General features: G+C 38.0%; 1 protein-coding gene across 2 annotated transcripts in view; it reads right to left on the reverse strand.

Annotated features, from left to right (window-relative positions):
* Window positions 1–16,036, reverse strand: part of PTEN (phosphatase and tensin homolog) — a 104,085-nt gene that overhangs the window by 64,201 nt on the left and 23,848 nt on the right. For both annotated transcript variants that reach the window (XM_023225219.2, XM_023225217.1), the window contains exon 2: window positions 9,114–9,198. In XM_023225219.2, the coding sequence (XP_023080987.1) occupies window positions 9,114–9,198 (85 nt within the window). The remainder of the gene's footprint in view (window positions 1–9,113; window positions 9,199–16,036) is intronic.

Raw genomic sequence — 16,036 nt, forward strand, 5'->3', positions numbered from 1 at the left:
AAAAAGGGGGTGTTCCAAGATGGTCAAATAGGAACAGCTCCTGTGTGCAGCTCCCAGCGTGATCAACGCGGAAGACAAGTGATTTCTGAATTTCCAACTGAGGTACCTGGTTCATCTCACTGGGACTGATCGGAAAGTGGGTGCAGCCCATGGCGGGCGAGCCGAAGCAGGGTGGGGCATCGCCTCACCCAGGAAGTGCAAGAGGTTGGGGATTTCCATTTCCTAGCCAAGGGAAGCCGTGACACACTGTACCGGGAAAATCGGGACACTGCCACCCAAATACTGCGCTTTTCCAATGGTCTTAGCAAATGGTACAACAGGAGATGATATCCGGCACCTGGCTCAGCAGGTCCCACACCCACAGAGCCTTGCTCACTGGTAATGTAGCAATTGCAAATCAAACTGTGAAGTGGCAGCCTGGCTAGGGGAGGGGCGTTCGCCATTGCTGAGGCTTGAGTAGGTAAACAAAGTGGCCAAGAAGCTCGAACTGGGCAGAGCCCACCACAGCTCAATGAGGCCTGCATGCCTCTGTAGACTCAACCTCTGGGGAAAGGGCATAGTTGAACAAAAGGCAGCAGAAACTTCTGCAGACTTAAACGTCCCTGTCTGACAGCTCTGGAGAGGAGTAGTTCTCCCAGCATGATGTTTGAGCTCTCAGAACAGACAGACTGCCTCCTCAAGTGGGTCCCTGACCGCCATGTAGCCTAACTGGGAGACACCTCCCAGAAGGGGCCAACTGACACCTCATACAGCCAGGTGCCCCTCTGAGACGAAGCTTCCAGAGGAAGGATCGGGCAGCAATATTTGCTGTTCTGCAATATTTGCTGTTCTGCGGCCTCCACTGGTGATACCCAGGCAAACTGGGTCTGGAGTGGACCTCCAGCAAACTCCAACAGACCTGCAGCAGAGGGACCTGACTGTTAGAAAGAAAACTAACAGAAAGGAATAGCATCAACATCAACAAAAAGGACATCTGTACCAAAACCCCATCTGTAGGTCACCATCATCAAAGACCAAAGGTAGATAAAACCACAAAGATGGGGAGAAACCAGGACAGAAAAGCTGAAAATTCTAAAAACCTGAGCACCTCTTCTCCCCCAAAGTATCACAGCTCCTCATCAGCAATGGAACAAAGCTGGATGGAGAATGACTTTGACGAGTTGACAGAAGTAGGCTTCGGTAATAACAAACTTCTCCGAGTTAAAGGAGGATGTTCAAATCCATCACAAGGAATCTAAAAACCTTGAAAAAAGATTAGACAAACGGCTAACTAGAATAAACAGTGTAGAGAAGACCTTAAATGACCTGATGGAGCTGAAAACCATGGCTCAAGAACTACATGACGCATGTACAAGCTTCAGTAGCTGATTCGATCAACTGGAAGAAAGGGTATCAGTGATTTAAGATCAAATTAATGAAATGAAGTGAGAAGAGAAGTTTAGAGGAAAAACAGTAAAAAGAAACAAAGTCTCCAAGAAATATGGGACTATGTGAAAAGTCCAAATCTACATTTCATTGGTGTACCTGACAGTGATGGGGAGAATGGAACTAAGCTGGAAAACACGCTTCAGGATATCATCCAGGAGAATTTCTCTAACATAGCAAGGCAGGCCAACATTCAAATTCAGGGAATACAGAGAACACCATAAAGATACTCCTAGAGAAAAGCAACCCCAAGACACATAATTGTTAGATTCACCAAGGTTGAAATGAAGGAAAAAATGTTAAGGACAGCCAGAGAGAAAGGTCAGGTTACCCACAAAGGGAAGCCCATCAGACTAACAGCAGATCTCTAGGCAGAAACACTACAAGCCAGAAGAGAGTGGGGGCCAATATCCAATACTCTTAAAGAAAAGAATTTTCAACCCAGAATTTCATATCGAGCCAAACTAAGCTTCATAAGTGAAGGACAAATAAAATCCTTTACAGACAAACAAATGCTGAGAGATTCTGTCACCACCAGGCCTGCCTTACAAGAGATCCTGAAGGAAGCACTAAACATGGAAAGGAACAACTGGTACCAGCCACTGCAAAAACATGCCAAACTGTAAAGACCATCGACGCTAGAAGAAACCGCACCAACTAACAGGCAAAATAACCAGCTAACATCATAATGATAGGATCAAATTCAAACATAACAACTTTAACCTTAAATGTAAATGGGCTAAATGCTCCAGTTTAAAAGACACAGACTGGCAAATTGGATAAAGAGTCAAGACATATCAGTGTGCTATGTTCAGCAGATGCATCTCACGTGCAGAGACACGCATAGGCTCAAAATAAAGGGATGGAGGAAGATCTACCGAGCAAATGGAAAGCAAAAAAAAAAGCAGGGTTTGCAATGCTAGTCTCTGATAAAACAGACTTTAAACCAACAAAAATCAAAAGAGACAAAGAAGGCCATTACATAACGGTAAAGGGATCAATTCAACAAGAAGAACTAACTATTCTAAATATATATGTACCCAATACAGGAACACCCAGATTCATAAAGCAAGTCCTTAGAGACCTACAGAGAGACTTAGACTCCCATACAATAATAATGGGAGACTTTAACAACCCACTGTCAATATGAGACAGATTGACGAGACAGAAGGTTAACAAGGATATCCAGGACTTGAACTCAGCTCTGCACCAAGCAGACCTAATAGACATCTACAGAACTCTCAACCCCAATCAACAGAATATACATTCTTCTCAGTACCACATCACACTTATTACAAAATTGACCACATAGTTGGAAGTAAAGCACTCCTCAGCAAATGTAAAAGAAAACAAATCACAACAAACTGTCTCTCAAACCACAGTGCAATCAAATTAGAACTCAGGATTAAGAAACTAATTCACAACTGCACAACTACATGGAAACTGAACAACCTGATCCTGAATGACCACTGGGTACACAGCGAAATGAAGGCAGAAATAAAGATGTTCTTTGAAACCAATGAGAACAAAGACACAACGTACCAGAATCTCTGGGATACATTTAAAGCAGTGTGTAGAGGGAAATTTATAGTGCTAAATGCCCACAAGAGAAAGCAGGAAAGATCTAAAAACAACATCCTAACATCACAATTAAAACAACTAGAGAAGCAACAGCAAACAAATTCAACAGCTAGCAGAAGGCAACAAATAGTTAACTAAGATCAGAGCAGAACTGAAGGAGATAGAGACACAAAAGACCCTCCAAAACATCAATGAATCCAGGGGCTGGTATTTTGAAAACATCAACAAAATTGATAGAGCGCTAGCAAGACTAATAAAGAAGAAAAGAGAGAAGATTCAAATAGACACAATAAGAAATGATAAAGGGGATATCACCACTGATCCCACAGAAATACAAACTACCATCAGAGAATACTATAAACACCTCTACGCAAATAAACTAGAAAACACAGAAGAAATGGATAAATTCCTGGACATATACACCCGCCCAAGACTAAACCAGGAAGAAGTTGAATCCCTGAATAGACCAGTAACAGGCTCTAAAATTGAGGCAATAATTAACAGTCTACCAACCAAAAAAAGTCCAGGACCAGACAGATTCACAGCCAAATTCTATCAGAGGTACAAAGACGAGCTGGTACGATTCCTTCTGAAACTATTCCCATTAATAGAAAAAGAGGGAATCCTCCCTAACTCACTTTAGGAGGTCAGCATCATCCTGATGCCAAAGCCTGACAGAGACACAACAAAAAAAGAGAATTTTAGATCAATATCCCTGATGAACATCGATGAGAAAATTCTCAATAAAATACTGGCAAACTGAATCCAGCAGCACGTCAAAAAGCTTATCCACCAAGATCAAGTTGGCTTTATCCCTGGGATGCAAGGCTGGTTCAACATACACAAATCAATAAACAAAATCCATCACATAAACAGAACCAAAGACAAAAACCACATGATTACCTCAATAAATGCAGAAAATGCCTTCAACAAAATTCAACAGTCCTTCATGCTAAAAACTCTCAATAAATTCGGTATTGATGGAACGTATCTCAAAATAATAAGAGCTATTTATGACAAACCCACAGCCAATATCATACTAAATGGGCAAAAACTGGAAAAATTCCCTTTGAAAACTGGCACAAGACAGGGATGCCCTCTCTCACCACTCCTATTCAACATAGTGTTGGAAATTCTGGCCAGGACAATCAGGCAAGAGAAAGAAATAAAGGGTATTCAATTAGGAAAAGAGGAAGTCAAATTGTCCCTGTTTGCAGACGACATGACTGTATATTTAGAAAACCCCACTGTCTCAGCCCAATATCTCAAGCTGATAAAAAACTTCAGCAAAGTCTCAGAATACAAAATCAACGTGCAAAAATCACAAACATTCTTATACACCAATAACAGACAAACAAATAGCCAAATCATGAGTGAACTCCCATTCACAATTGCTACAAAGAGAATAAAATACCTAGGAATCCAACTTACAAGGGATGTGAAGGACCTCTTCAAGGAGAACTACAAACCGCTGCCCAACAAAATAAAAGAGGACACAAATAAATGGAAGAAAATACCATGCTCATGGATAGGAACAATCAATATCATGAAAATGGCCATACTGCCCAAGGTAATTTATAGATTCAATGCCATCCCCATTAAGCTACCAATGACTTTCTTCACAGAATTGGAAAAAACTACTTTAAAGTTCATATGGAACCAAAAAAGAGCCCACATTGCCAAGACAATCCTAAGCAAAAAAACAAAGCTGGAGTCATCACACTACCTGACTTCAAACTACACTACAAGGCTACAGTAACCAAAACAGCATGGTACTGGTACCAAAACAGAGATATAGACCAACAAAACAGAACAGAGGCTTCAGAAATACCACCACACGTCTACAACCATCTGATCTTTGACAAACCTGACAAAAACAAGAAATGGGGGAAGTGTTCCCTATTTAATAAATGGTGCTGGGAAAACTGGCTAGCCATAAGTAGAAAGCTGAAACTGGATCCTTTCCTTAAACCTTACACAAAAATTAATTCAAGATGGATTAAAGACTTAAATGTTAGATCTAAAATCATAAAAACCCTAGAGGAAAACCTAGGCAATATCATTCAGGACATAGGCATGGGGAAGGACTTCATGATTAAAACACCGAAAGCAATGGCAACAAAAGCCAAAATTGACAAATGGGATCTAATTAAACTAAAGAGCTTCTGCACAGCAAAAGAAACTACCATCAGAGTGAACAGACAACCTACAGAATGGGAGAAAATTTTTACAATCTACCCATTTGACAAAAGAGCTAATATCCAGAATCTACAAAGAACTTAAATTTACAAGAAAAAAATCAAACACCATCAAAAAGTGGGTAAATGATTTGAACAGACACTTTTCAAAAGAAGACATTTATGCAGCCAACAGACACATGAAAAAATGCTCATCATCACTGGCCATCAGAGAAATGCAAATCAAAACCACAATGAGATACCATCTCACACCAGTTAGAATGGTGATCATTAAAAAAGGTCAGGCAACAACAGGTGCTGGAGAGGATGTGGAGAAACAGGAATGCTTTTACACTGTTGGTGGGAGTATAAACTAGTTCAACCATTGTGGAAGACAGTGTGGTGATTCCTCAAGGATCTAGAACTAGAAATACCATTTGACCCAGCCATCCCATTACTGGGTATATACCCAAAGGATTATAAATCATGCTACTATAAAGACACATGCACACATATGTTTACTGTGGCACTATACACAATAGCGAAGACTTGGAACCAACCCAAATGTCCATTAATGATAGAATAGATTAAGAAAATGTGGCAAATATACACCATGGAATACTATGCAGCCATAAAAACGGATGAGTTTCATGTCCTTTGTAGGGACATGGATGAAGCTGGAAACCATCATTCTGAGCCAACTATTGCAAGGAGAGAAAACCAAACACTGCATGTTCTCATTCACAGGTGGGAACTGAACAATGAGAGCACTTGGACACAGGGCGGGAAACATCACACACCAGGGTCTGTCGTGGGGTGGGGGGATGGGAGAGGGATAACACTCGGAGAAATACCTAATGTAAATGAGTTAATGGATGCAGCAAACCAACATGGCACATGTATACATAGGTAACAAATCTGTAAGTTGTGTACATGTACCCTAGAACTTAAAGTATAATAAAAAAAAATTAACATGCATATTACAGAAAAATCAAGTATCTGAAAAAAAAAAATTTTTAAAATTAAAAAAAAAAAAAAAAAAAAAAATACTGAGCAATGTAAGCCTGAAAGCATTTGCAATCTAAGTTTATTTTAGTCAAAGCAATGATGTAGTACAACAATAACAAAGTCTAATCTCTGCAGAGTATTTTCTGTTTGGGAAAAAATCACAGGAACAAATATGCAGTAAGAGAGAAAAGGATAATTTTAAATATTCTTTGGGCATTCTAATAGAGAGGGCAAAGAAAAATCCAACTGAAAATACTTTTGTTACAGAAAAATTAAGTATACAAAAATTTTAAAAACACTTTTCATTGTGACACTATCATCTTTGAACCAAAAAAGGAATCACTACTGATTATGAATATCCTCAATATAATGTAAACCAATCAAGGAAATTACTCACTTAGGTACTAGGCACAGCCATTCTCTTGGAGACTTTAATCCTAACAGACAAATTACTTAGGAATTATTTATTTCCATTTTAGTTGATAGAAAAAAAAAAAACCCTTAATTTCTGGTCACTGTTCATCCTTTCTCTCATAAAAGAAGAGGAGGGGCCTGGGCAATAGAGGCTATCAAAGCTTTCTCAAAAAAGAATGAGACAAAAGGAAACAAGGACAGCAAAGCTATTATATTCAGCAGATAATTCTTCATGTTGACATGTTATCAATAGCATGAGGTGACAAGATCCACTGGCTAAGGAACCACTGGCTAAATATTAATCTGGATACACAAAACTTTTTTTTTTAGAAATAGCAGATTTGAAGAAATCATACAGTTAGACAAAACAAAGTAGATATATCGTGAAGCTAGATACAATAAACCTCAGCCTTGATTACTAATTACAAACTGAATATGTGAATCTTTTCATTCAGAGGCATAAAGGTAAGAGTTATGAATCAGACAGAAGGAACAAAATGCTTCCCAGCAAAATATTTTCTTGGTGAAGTTACTGCAATCTTAGGTCTGATAATCAGCTGTAGAGGAACTTTATCAGTAACCTAAAAGATGATCAATCAGCCTCAGTGACTAATGACACTCAGAAGAGACCAACATAAAAACTAGCACACCAGATTAATTTACCACAAAGATATTCTCACTATAATCAGAAAACCTGCCCTCTATTCAGAGTGCTCACTCTTTTTTGGTATGAGTACTAAACTGGCTGGGTTGAATTAGTGCTTAGTTGAATACAGAATTAAAATAATGTGAAGTAGGTCATCTTGTGGGATATATCATGCGGGCCATAAAGAGGCCTGATAAACACTTCTGTATCATAGCAGAGAGTACATGTCTGGTGACAGTACTGCTTGTTTCCCAGATTCACCATCTTCCTTAATTCAAAATGTATCTACCTGTTTCTTCTTTCTATGGCTCATTGCTTTTTCTTTAGAAGTGTTATCACAAGCTATATCAACCTGCTGTTCCCATCAGCTTGCAATGTTAAGCATCCTTCAAGATAAATTCATTTCTCTATTTTCAGCTTCTTAAACAGTCCTTCTGGCATCCCTATATACTGGCTATAATTTTGATAGAAACTATAAAAACTAGGGGGATTTTTTTTGTAGTTTTTGTAGGTACAAAAATTTGATTTTGCATATATTACAAAATTCTAAATGAATATAACTCAATACTACAAAAAATTGTAAATCTACTGTGGTTCCAAGCAAGTTGCTAAAACTTATAGCTAGCTCATAAAAGAATGTAGGTTGTCTCATATACTTACACAACTATTATAAAAGGAGTCTACATCTGCATAACGCTTTATAAGTTACAAGGTACTTTCCCATCCATTTTAACATCTAATTGTCATAATCACCAAGTATTTAAACTGAAAGTCTCCAGGAAAGATACTAATGAAAGAGTGTAAAGGAAATAATCCAGAACTTCAACTTTTTTTTTTAAGAGATGAGTTCTCGCTGTGTTAACCAGACTGGCCTCTACCCTCTACCTGGGGGTTCAAGCCAAGTGATCCTCCCACCTCAGCCTCCCAAGTAGCTGGGACCTGAGGAGCACATCACAATGTCTGGCTTGAAATTTTAACTTTTAAAGCCATTAAGTTTCCTACTGACAATTTACAGTTGATTTATTAATACACATGTTTTTGCTCTGAAATGAAAAAATACGTTAAGAATATTTGCACATCAGACGTGAATTCCTTCTTTCGTAAATTACACCACAAATTCTCAAGGTTCCTACTGACAATTTACAGTTAATTTATTCATACATATATATTTTCGCTCTGAAATTAGACAATATGTTAAGACTATCTGTACATCAGACATGAATTCCTCCTTTCATAAAATATGCCACAAATTCTTAAGACTGTATATTTTAAAAGTAGTATTTACGTGGGTCTTGAGAATTGTTCTAAACTAAATGATAATTACACTTAGAAAATTATGCAAAATTATAAAACTGATTAGCCTTGGTACACCCAGCGATTCCTTTCTATATCTCTTGTAACAACCAAATACTTCTTCAGGTACTTGGTATACTTATGCACAGTGGTACCTTAAAATTTGGTCTACATAAAAATCAGTATTAGTCATCTACATCTTAATGTGAATCAATTTAACTGAATAAATCCACTCTAGGATTTTAAGCCTAATCCCCAATTATGAAATAAGACAACAATCACACTGTAATGGAATTCAGGCATTAAACCTGGTGACGGGCATTTTATGGAGTCCAGGAAATGACATCACCTAAGTACCTGATTATGTATAAGGTCAGTTCTTATCAAATGAACTGTATCCCACTGAAGTCCATTAGGTACAGTAAGCCAAAAAATGATTATAGAGCACTACAGTAACAAAGTTTACATCACAAAGTATCTTTTTCTGTGGTTTAGAAATCTTTTCTAAATGAAAATACAACATGAATATAAACATCAATATTTGAAATAGAAAATCAAAGCATTCTTACCTTACTACATCATCAATATTGTTCCTGTATACGCCTTCAAGTCTTTCTGCAGGAAATCCCATAGCAATAATGTTTGGATAAATATCTGAGTACTTTAGTTAAGGAAAGAAATATCTGAAATATGCAGCAATCAAACTAAAAGTATACATTTTAAAACATTAGCTAGTTATGAAAAGAAAGCTTTCCTCACCATAGTTGGAGTAATAAAAGGTGGTCAATGTATTTATGTATAACCATTTATGTGTAATACTGGTAAAGATAAAAGGTAACTTCCATGTTTACAGTATTCAGGTATATGAGAAAAACAGAAAACTCGTGCTTTATAAATCACAGAACTAAAGTACTTTAGGTCAAAAACCAAAAATCAAAACAAAACCCCCAAATCTGCACCTGCCTGAAAAGACAAGAGTTCAACTTCTAATTTTTCATGGCTAAAAATTAAGGCAACATGTTGTAGAAAAAAGAAGACACAGTGAAAATCTGAAAGTCAGAATTAAGAGCTGGTTATGTCTCTAATTAGTTGTGTAATTTGGACAAGTCACTTAACCTTTCTAGACCGCAATTTCATATTCTACATAATTAGACTCAAAGAGATTACTACTAAGGTTTCTTCCAGCCCTTGCTATCTATGACTTGATAATACTGAAGTAGAAACTTTATTTATTATTATTACTTTTTTTTTTTTTTTTTGAGACGGAGTCTGGCTCTGTCTCCCAGGCTGGAGTGCAGTGGCCGGATCTCAGCTCACTGCAAGCTCCGCCTCCAGGGTTTACGCCATTCTCCTGCCTCAGCCTTCTGAGTAGCTGGGACTACAGGCGCCCGCCACCTCGCCCCCCTAGCTTTTTGTATTTTTAGTAGAGACGGGGTTTCACCGTGTTAGCCAGGATAGTCTCGATCTCCTGACCTCGTGATCCGCCCGTCTCGGCCTCCCAAAGTGCTGGGATTACAGGCTTGAGCCATCGCGCCCGGCCTATTATTCTTACTTTCAATCAAACTACAGTTGGCCAATGAATAAAACCGGTTTCAGCTGTGTGGGACCACTTGTACGTGGACCCTCTTCTACCTCTGCCACCCATGAGACAGCAAGTCTGACCTTTCCACTCTCTCCTACTCCTCGGCCTACTCAAAGTGAAGGCAGTGAGAATGAAAGACCCTTATGATGATCCACTTCCACTTAATGAACAGTAAGTATATCTTCTCTTCTTTATGATTTTAATATTTTTTCTGTAGCTTATTATACAAATATGCTATCTAACACATATATAAAATATGTATTAATGAACATTATGTTATCAGTAAAATTTCCAGTCAACTATAGGTTAAATATTAATAGTTAAGTTTTGGGGGGGCCAAAAGTTACATGTGAAGTTTCAACTGCACAGGGGCAGGTGCCTATATCCTTTATGTTGTTCAAGGGTCAACTGTCATGGATATTTAGCATGCCCATTATAGTCAATTATGTTACAGACTATAGCCAGCATAAAAACCTCTACACTCAAGAGTCATTTATAAACTACAAAAATCATCAACACTCTACACTTTTATGATTCTTATCCACTTATCACAACAGCTCTCATTTTTCGAGCTACATCAACCTAATCTCATGATTTTCTGACAGACCTTTCACACCAGCGCAGCCAATAATCTGCCTAATACCTCCTTTTAAGACCAACTCCAACAATCTCTGCCCACTTCCTTCTGGACTCATTTATCTTCCAAATAAAATTCAAAGTTGACCTAATCCAATGCCCTTTTCTAGGTCTTTTTCTTTCTGCTGCTTTCACATTATTGAGTTGATTTCAGTAGTATTTTCATTCCAAAAATAATTATCGAGTTACTTAAAGCTATTTTTTTAATAGTATAGTTTAAGAAAAGGTTATATGTATACTATATGCTCTATCTATAAGGTAACTATGCTAACTGGAGAGAGCTACAGAATATTTTAAGGAAAAAAAAACTGCCCAACAGAGTATATAGGGTGTATCTTTTGTATAGGGATGGCAAAAAGAATGTTAACACATATATTTGCTTGAATGTCAACATCCTCAATACACGTACGCATGCCTGAGTGATAAATGAGAAACTAATAAAAATGGATGCTTCATAGAGAAAGGGAAGAAAAGGGGAAAAGCATAGCAAGAACAGGTAGCAGCAGGACTCCTGTGATATAAAGAAAAAAAGACTTATAATCTCATACATTGAACATTGCTAGAAACAAAACTGATTAAATGTCAAATTGGCACCCAGGAGAAAGAGAAAGGTTTTGTTACAAGGGCTATTTGGACACTGCACTTTTATTACACTTCTTGATAGGAACTATTCTAAACAAAATAAAAACTAGGAAGAAACTTCACATTTCTTTTGGTAGTTTTACCGATTCCAGTAATATCATTATTGATATCCTCAAACTATTTCCTTTTCTTTCTTTCTTTTTTTTTTTTTTTTAAATAGAGTCCAGGTCTCATGATGTGGCACAGGCTGGTCTCAAACTCCTGGGCTCAAGCCATCCTCCCACCTCGACTTCCCAAAGTGTCAGGATTACATGCATGAGCCACTACATAAAGCCTCCTCAAACTATCTTTTTTTTTTTTTCTTCCCCTGAAACAGGGTCTCCCTTTGTCACCCAGGCTAGAGTGTGCTGGCATGATCATGGCTCACTAGAGCCTTGACCTCCTGGGCTCAGGTGATCCTCCCATCTCAGCCTCCTGAGTAGCTGGGAATACAACCACATGCCACCATGCCCAGCTAATGTTTTGTAAAGACAAGGTTTCATCGTGCTGCCCAGGTTGGTCTTGAACTCCAGAGCTCAAACAATCCACCTGCCTCAACCTCCCAAAGTGCTGGGATTACAGCGTGAGCCACCGCAGCAGGACTATTTTCTTTATATTGTAGAAATAAGCAAAGAAGTTATGCTAATGACTTTAAGGTTCATAATTATAAGTGTAAGAAAACAGAGATAATATTGTAAAATCAAGAAATCACGTAAAAGACTAAAAATATCAGTATGAATTCATGTCTGTAAAAATCTGTTTTCTAGGTTTTTTCTCTGAAATGGCCTAAAAGCAACATCACTATAGCAGTAATAAACATTCCTAGAACACAGATTTTCATCTCTAATATTATAATAAACTAAAAGGTACCAAACTCCTTGGAAAAAGAGTTAATGCCAGCTCTGGAGTAGGGAAGGTACAGGTGAGTCTGGGATACCTTTTCATTCCAAGAGAACAAGGAAGGCTTATAGAGATTAACGGCCTATATCAAATGGACATAGGAGGTGGTATAAAGGTCCAAATGACTAGCTGTGACAATCTGAGCATCAAAGAAAACATTTAAATGGTAGTATATTAAAACACTCTGAATTAAATAAAAGTCCTTGAGTCTATAAAGACACTCAAAAGAAAAAAGTTAAGGCCAGATATTGTGGGTCACGTCAATAATCCTAGCACTTTGGGAGGCTGAGGTAGGTGGATTCCTTCAGCCCAGGAGTTTGAGACCAGCCTGGGCAATATGGCAAAACCCCATTTCTACAAAAAAAAAAAAAAAAAACTGGCTGGCTGTGGTGGTGTACACCTTTAGTCCCAGGCTGAGATGGGAGAATCACCAGAGCCCAGGGAGATTGAGGCTTTGGTGTACCATGATTGCACCACTGCACTCCAGCCTGGGCAACAGAGTAAGACCCTATCTCAAAAAAAAAAAGGTAAAACAACTAAAAACACCCTTTTCATTTATCACCTTTTGAGGTGGTTAATGGAATAGTTCTTCACTTTGGAAAATGGTAAAGAGAGAGATTTAAGTATTTGTCTTTCCTATAAAGACTGTATTTAAAGACAACTAAATAGTCCCATTTCACAAGTTTCTATCTTACCAAAAAACATCAATTAATAATGTAAAAGAATAGAATTTAAAGTCTTATTTTGCAAACCCTAATGAAATTACTGATATACTCAAAGATCAACAAATGGTGTTAAACCAATAGGTGAGTGGTTGATGAGAAAATCAACTTTCCTACAGCGCCAAAATACTACTACCCAAAATACTTTCTAATGTAAAGAGATAAATATAATTGAACAATGGGCAGAAAAGACTGTCATGGTCCAATTTCAGTGGCCATCTCCTCATCATGAATCAAGTAAAGATCATGTAACTTCTGATATGCAATACAAAGGCACAGTATCATCTTTGATAGTTAAGGATCTTCAACTCAAATCCACTATAAATTTTAATTTATAGGAAATACATAGGATAAAACAAGCTAAATGACACTATGAGACAGCAAACCGGACAAATTCAGAAAATTGGTAGGACATGACCCATTCTCTCCTTCAACAAGCCAGTATCTTTAAGAAAAAAAAAAAAAGGGTGGGGGGTAGGTGAGAGGTGGGGGAAGCGGGAGGATGGGTTGCTGCCCTTAATTTTTAAAGATATAAGGCTCCTATCAGTCAATTTCATAGGTGCAATGCTGGCCTGGATACTGTTTTAGCCAAACCAGCCATAAAGGACATTTTTGAGCTAATTGGAAAATTTTTAATGTGATCCGGGCATTATATAAGATGAAAAGTTACTGAAATGGAAAAGTAGATGTAAATGACTAAAAAAGGCAGGTTTCAAAACAGAATGTACAATGTAATACCATTTGGATAAAAGAATACATATATATATATATCCAGATAGACATATATAAGACAAAAGATCATAAACTAAAGTACTGAAAGTAATATGTAGGTGGTGGCATGTATATTTTTTCTCATATTTGCTTGTTTTGTATTTTCTATTTTTGCCACAATGTACCTGTACTGTTTCTGTAACAAATTTTTAAAATTAGATGTTTTATAATTATCTGAGTCTATTTACTAATTGCCATGACAAAATGCTGTCTTGCCCTGTATGACTTAGAAAAAGCTCTGTATGCATTTTTTAATGCCAAATTTCTACCCAAAAATTATACTAATAAAAACATGTAAGATTTAAATAACATTTACTATGTCCCAAGAACATTTTTTGTCTCTTTAGGAACATATAAATTCACCCTCAGCCTCAAAGCATTTTTATTATGAAGATTCTAAAAGAAAACTATTAGAATTATCATTTTAACATCACAAATATTTGCTGTCATCTACTATTCTCACATAAGAAAGCTGTCCCAACTCTTAGCCAATCTCCGATAGTTTTTTTAAAAATTAAGGAACAGGAATTTTAAAAATAAGAAGAAGAAAGCAGCCCCACTTAAAAATATGGCTGTTGTTCAATTACCAAAATGTATTGGGATATTATATCCATTCACTAAAAAAAAGAAAAAAGAAAGCAGAAGACAGCAGAGGCCTAAAGTGAAATAATCTTTTTTTTTTTTGAGATGGAGTCTCCCTCCATCGCCCAGGCAGGAGTGCAGTGGCGTGATCTCGGCTCACTGCAAACTCCGCCTCCTGGTTTCACGCCATTCTCCTGCCTCAGCCTCCCGAGCAGCTGGGACTACAAGTGTCCACCACCACGCCCAGCTAATTATTTGTATTTTTAGTAGAGACGGGGTTTCACCATGTTAGCCGGGATGGTCTTGATCTCCTGACCTCATGATCCGTCCGCCTCGGCCTCCCAAAGTGCTGGGATTACAGGCGTGAGCCACCACGCCCTACCGTGAAATAATCTTAATTGAATAATCTCAACTCCACCTTAGAAGACAAATGTAAGAAAATGGAAGACATCAGAAAAAATAAGGCACCAGAGGCAGCAGCAGGAAACCCCAAGTGGTTACAGCTACCAATACTCTGGAATCCCTATTCAAAATTACAAATATATTTTGGTCAAAAAATATAAATTCAAATCATCTATGTTTTTTTAATACAACTAAGAATATTTTATTAAAAGAAACAATTATTAGCACTAACAACCTTACCTAAACTAAACCATTAATTTCAGTGAGAATATTATTAAGATTTTTATCCTTATAGAAATGCACAGAAGTACAAAGCCCCTCCCTTGAAATGTGGTCATTCTAACGAGAGCTAAACTTGAATTTATCCTTGCACTATAAATACTAATTAGTAATTAGTATTTATTACTTTATTAATAATTAGCATTTATTGCCAGCCTGGGAGAACTTCAGACTGATGTCTATTTTTTGCTGCTATACAATACCACAGACGGGGTAATTCATAAAGAAAAGAAGTTTATTTCACTCACAGTTCTAGAAGCTGAGAAGTCTAAGATCAAGGGGCTGCATCTGGTGAGGGTCTTCTGGATGCATCATAACATGGTAGAAGGCATCACATGGCAAAAGAGGGCATGAGCACATGATAGAGAAAAAGGGGGCCAAACTCCAGAGATAACTAACCCACACCTGCAATAATGGCATTAATCCATTAATGAAGGCAAAGCCCTTATGACCTAACCACTTCTGAAAGGTCCCACCTCTTTATAATGCCACATGGCAATGAAGTTTCAACATGAGTTTTGAAGGAAACATCCAAAGCATAGCACTCTGCCCCTGGGTCCCAAAACTCATGTCCTTCTCACCTACAAAATACATTCGTTTCATCCCAATAGACCCTGGGAAGCCCCACCTCCATGGCTTTGCTGGACTGAACCCATGCAGCTTTCACAGGTTAGAGTCTCAAGCTTCAAGTTCTCCCAGGCTCGCACTGCATACCAGTAGCTCTACAGTTCTGAAGCCTCAGTGGTGGCCTGCTGCCAAGGCTCCATTATGCAATGCCCTAGCAGGTACTCTTTGTACTGACTCCAACCCCACATTTCTACTCTGTAGAGGCTCGGAGTCTGTGACAAGTCTCTCCCAGACTATCCCCATCATCCTCTGAAGTCCTGGTGGTGGTAGCCATGTCTCCTACAGCTCTTTCATCCTGTGAGCCTGCAGAATTAGCACCATATAGACGCTGCCAAGGTTTACCAGCATTTACCAGACGCTGCCAAGGTTT

Source organism: Piliocolobus tephrosceles, chromosome 9 (assembly GCF_002776525.5).
Source record: "Piliocolobus tephrosceles isolate RC106 chromosome 9, ASM277652v3, whole genome shotgun sequence".
Classification (NCBI taxonomy): Eukaryota; Metazoa; Chordata; class Mammalia; order Primates; family Cercopithecidae; genus Piliocolobus; species Piliocolobus tephrosceles.